Source organism: Triticum dicoccoides, chromosome 1B (genome assembly GCF_002162155.2).
Source record: "Triticum dicoccoides isolate Atlit2015 ecotype Zavitan chromosome 1B, WEW_v2.0, whole genome shotgun sequence".
Lineage (NCBI taxonomy): Eukaryota > Viridiplantae > Streptophyta > Magnoliopsida > Poales > Poaceae > Triticum > Triticum dicoccoides.
Window position 1 is genome coordinate 23,950,819 of NC_041381.1, and position 4,982 is coordinate 23,955,800.

At 44.2% G+C, this 4,982-nt stretch overlaps 1 protein-coding gene across 1 annotated transcript; it reads right to left on the reverse strand.

The window, feature by feature from the left end:
• Positions 1 to 2,331: 2,331 nt before the first annotated feature.
• Positions 2,332 to 3,660, reverse strand: LOC119316888 (chalcone synthase 2-like). Its single transcript, XM_037591274.1, has one exon. It carries the CDS (start codon positions 3,579 to 3,581, stop codon positions 2,394 to 2,396), a length of 1,188 nt encoding a protein of 395 aa, XP_037447171.1. The 5' UTR covers positions 3,582 to 3,660; the 3' UTR covers positions 2,332 to 2,393.
• Positions 3,661 to 4,982: the final 1,322 nt, after the last annotated feature.

A 4,982-nucleotide genomic window follows, 5' to 3' on the forward strand; every position in this document is an offset into this window, starting at 1 on the left:
GAGAAATAAATATTAAAAATGATTGTACGCTGAAATTTCCATACCAATTTTACTAACTCAATATAATAAAAATAAGCCTTATGTCTGTCATCAGTCAGAAACATGTGATACACAAACCCATATATGTGTTGTAGATTAAAAAAGCTATAATCTCCACGTTACCTCAATTAGATATTTTGAGATCTATCTTCTGTAGTTTAACAGAAAAGTGCAAATTTTGTTTTTCACGTAACTTAAATATCACCCATTGCTAATATATCAGGTCCCAGGATCTATTCATTGTTGGCAAAGAAAATGAATGTCTGCATGCATTCCTGATAAAGAAAAGCTTTGTTGATTAATTTTAAAAATGATATGACCTAAAATTTTGTCAAATATGTTGCCAACGGACTTACGCTCTTGCCGACACAAAGACCAAATTCAACAGCTCCTAATGAGCGATCCCCATGAACAAGAAAAATAGTAGGCACAAATAGTACTTTAGTGTCAAGAAAATCTGCAGATTGGCCATGAAAGAAGACAGTGTGCTCCTTGGTGAGTGAAGGCGTTGATGACCACACCGTTGCCCTACAATGTGAAGTGCTGAGGAGGCCCATGCCAAGAGCTGATGGTGAGTACTGGCCTATTGCAGCTTTATGAGTTTCTTTTGTCTACATGTACATGGCGATGAACGGGATCCATTTACTCTAATGCAGGCAATGGTAACTGTTTCAAGCAGGTTTGATCTATGTCATACACGCTAACAAGTTGGAGGTTTGATTATTATGTTGCGTGAGCTTTAGATTTGGGTTGGGCAAATTCGTCACTTAGTTTACTGCTTTTTGTATGTAACACACATATGGCTGGTGATGACAAGTTACTATATTTAGTTGGTTCATTGACAACAGCGTGTGGGATTTGCCGATACATTGGCACAATGTATGATAACTACACATATATCTACTTGTACCCTTATCAGCAGAACAGTGCAAATAGTACTAAAATCATCATGTGCTCAAATTTCCATGCTAATATACCGCTACAAGGTCATAAAATTAAGCCTTCCATTTATCATCTGTGAGAAAGATCTCATGCACACACACACGATTATCCATGTCATGAACCGATAGGACTTGTGTGTTTTCAATGGAAAATAATTAGAATTCCCCACTTTTCCCCAATAAGTTTTTCCTAGAAATTTAATCATTAACAAAAAAATCAGGTCTTCTATCTGATAGAGTTTAACGAAAGAGAAACTCTAATTTTTTTTTGATAAAGTATGGATTTTATTCACGCAAAATGGAGCAGCAAGGAGATACAAACACGATGACCACACACCCGGCCTCTGCATAGCTAGGGTGCGAAACTCTAATAAATCACAATATATTTTCATGCAATATAAATGGTTTCAATAACGCATCTTTCCAAAAAGAATGAATAAAGTGCACGGATTCACTGCTTATTACCAGGGAAAAATGAATGCTCACATGTACTCCCAATAGAATAGTTTGCATGAGTATGTTATGTAAACTTGATCTTAAAAATGACATGCTCTTAAAGATAACAGTAAAGATGTCATCGGGAGCATGCTCAACGTCTCTAAACCATAACACCAAACTCCATCATAATTTGTGGGAGAAAAGTATAACAAATGATACATCCACCGAATTTTGCGTTTGCAAAACTATAGCCACCAATACACATGCAACCTTGGTGAATATGGAACAGTGTTACATTTATTATAAACATAAAGTTCCTGGGGTGAAAAGCAGTTGTGTCTCGAACTCTCGATTCATGGTTGGAAAAGAGTATACGTGCAAACAGTACAATAACAAATAGATTGACCTGTTTAACTCGATCCTTTTATTTATACAAAATTAGAAATTAAATACTATTATGCTGATCCAAGCACTAGCCGAAAGCACTATATTTAAAAACCGAAAGCACTAGCCCCTGCAGGTGCACGGCTTTAATAACAAGTTTGTCTAATTAAGAACATTCTATCGCAGACGGCTTTTGCAACCCAAACATATGGATTATGCAGTAATCGCTGCAAAAGCAAGTAGATGGTTAAGAAGCTCAATGATCAGGATTCGAGGGAAAAGAGACACGCAGCTGAACCGTAGGTGTTTGAGGATTTAGACAATGCAACCCATACATTATATAAAATTACTAATAACAAACATAATGTTGAACGTTACTAAAATACACTAGGTACATCAGGAGCACATACAACAGGGTTTTGGGAGTAAAAACGCATATCAATTCTTACAGCAGAAACACAACAAAAAGTGAAAAACCAGGGATAAGGGAAACTCAGAACAGCCATCACACCATCGCTCTCGTAACCACTTGTAGTACTGGTGATTTTATGTTGTTGGCGAATAAATAATAAGGTGTGGTTTGCTGATCGATCATGCAATGGTTGCCAATGGGACGCTGTATAGGACGAGTGTCTCGACGGTGAGGCCGGGGCCAAAGCCGAAGAGGACACCCCACTCCTTACCCTCTCCAGTGGTTGCTTGGCCATCCTGGGAAGAGGTCTTACGCATCACGTCGAGGACGAAGAGGACGCATGCGCTGGACATATTGCCGTACTCCGACAGGACCTCTCGGCTCGCGCGCATGCGTTCCTTGTCAAGGCCAACTTTCTCCTCAACCATGTCCAGGATCGCCGGCCCGCCAGGGTGTGCAATCCAGAAGATGGAGTTCCAGTCGTGGATGCCCAGAGGCTTGAATGCGTCCTCGAGCGCCTGCTCGATGTTCTTGGAGATGAGCCCGGGCACGTCCTTGAGAAGGTGGATGGTGAGCCCTGCCTCCGTAAGGTGGCCGTTGATGGCACCCTCGGAGTCGGGCAGGATGGTCTGGCTCGCTGATACCAGCTGGAAGAGTGGCTTCTCGAAGGGCACGTCGGGGTCAGCGCCGATGATGGCAGCGGCCGCGCCATCGCCAAAGAGCGCATGTCCGACCAGCGAATCCAAATGGGACTTGGAGGGGCCACGGAATGCCATGGCGGTGATCTCCGAGCAGACCACCAGCACACGTGCGCCGCGGTTGTTCTCGGCGATGTCTTTGGCCATGCGGAGCACCGTGGCACCACCAAAGCAGCCTTGCTGGTACATCATGAGGCGTTTGACCGTCGGCGAGAGGCCGAGCAGCCTCGTCAACTGGTAGTCGGCACCTGGCATGTCCACGCCGGAGGTGGTGCAGAAGACAACGTGGGTGATCTTTGACTGCTGCTGGCCCCACTCCTTGATGGCCCTCTCTGCCGCCTCTTTCCCAAGTTTGGGCACCTCCAGGACGACAATGTCGTGGCGCGTGTCCAGCGACGGCTCCATGTGGGAGCAGATGCTAGGGTTCTTTTTCAAGATCTCTTCGGTGAGGTGCATGTGCCTCTTCCTGATCGTGGACTTCTCGCACATCCTCTCGAACTTCTCCTTGAGGTCCGGGAGGTGCTCACTCTTGGTGACTCTGAAATAGTAGTCCGGGTAGGTGGCCTGGTACACGCAGTTGGCCGGGACGGCCGTGCCGATTGCCAGCACGGTCGCCAGACCCACCGCCCGCTGTGCCCTTCTCACTTCCTCCAATTTCACCGCCGCCATTGATCAGCACCAAGGAGTTCTAGCTAAGTAGCAAGGGCTTGCTAGCAAGGGTTTGGAAGGTGCACCTAACGTAAGATTGTATTTCTCAACTCTGGTGATAGGACTCACTGGGAGAGCTGCCACTTTATAGAACATGATTTGCTAACGGATTCATTTTTTTTCTACTGGAGTTGAATACACCGACGACTGAGCTTGTCTGTTTTCTTAATTCTGATGGGACGCCTGCAGCTTAGAGAAACTCTACCATAATAGCCGTCTTAAGGAGCATGGTGCACAAAAGTATCAGCTTAATTTAGCAGGCGCGACAATGTTTCCAATTCTAAAAGCAAGAACCAAAAAACAACTCTGCCAGTAAGTTTGCCGTGTTCCGCCCAAGGCAAACAGGACACGGCTGGACCGGGTCGGCAATAGTTAAGATTGCTGAGTTCTTAATATCAGGAACTCGACAAAACAAAAAAGCAAGTACCGCCGAGTACATAAAAAGGAGAACTCGTCAAACACAGGGTGGTAGATGAGATGCGCCATTAATGGCGATGCCACATGGCATGCACGTTTTCCAAGTTCCATCTAGGCAGACGTACTACGTGTGTGAGGCCCACATGTAGCATGCCTTGTTTTGCTTAGTTCCATCCGACACAGAGTCGGCAGATCCTTCGCCGAGTTCTTGGCACGCGGTTTGCGAAGTACCTTTGTTTTGTTGTCGGTTGCCAGTTAGGATGTCATTAGGGAGGCGGGTTCTCGATTTTTGTTCGAGTCAAGGTAGTGGTGCTCAATCCATGCGGTTTGTTGTTACCTATGTCCGCATGCTACCCAGATAAAGATTGGTGCGAGGGAATGCAATATGAGCATGGTCATTGGCGTCGTGCTTTGCAAATAATACTAAAAAAAGTTTAATTGATGGGTTAATCAAAAGCCAAAAAAATATGCTGTAAAATTCCATGTTAATCAGAAATTACTAGACATCAATGTAAAGGATCTTTTACAATTATTATGCTTGATACATAGCATGGTGGACCAGAGAAGGCATATAAATACCTAATAGACCATCATCATTAACTTGATGTTAGCCTAAGCCAGAAGAAATGTCCTATTTGTTTTACGAGAAACCCTACCCAATCTCTACTGCTAAGGGAAAAAGGACCAACAGAAAAGCTACCATAGCAAGCTGCGGCATGGCCGTCGGCATAAAAATTTGAACGATTATGAGAAAATAAAAGTAGTGGCGCCAGTAGCCGGCCAGCCTGCCGAAACGTCCTTCGTCCTTGGTTTATATGAGTGTCCTATACCAGTTGGCGTTTTCATCAATCATGGCAACTTTGACCCATTATCTCAAAGTAGCCAAGCCTAGATGGAAGTTCTCCTTGGATGCACGTCCTTTCTTTCTGTTTTTAGATTCTTTTT

Bases quoted from the DNA above. Each gene is read 5' to 3' on its own strand.
- LOC119316888 (XM_037591274.1), bottom strand. From the start codon at position 3,581: ATGGCGGCGGTGAAATTGGAGGAAGTGAGAAGGGCACAGCGGGCGGTG.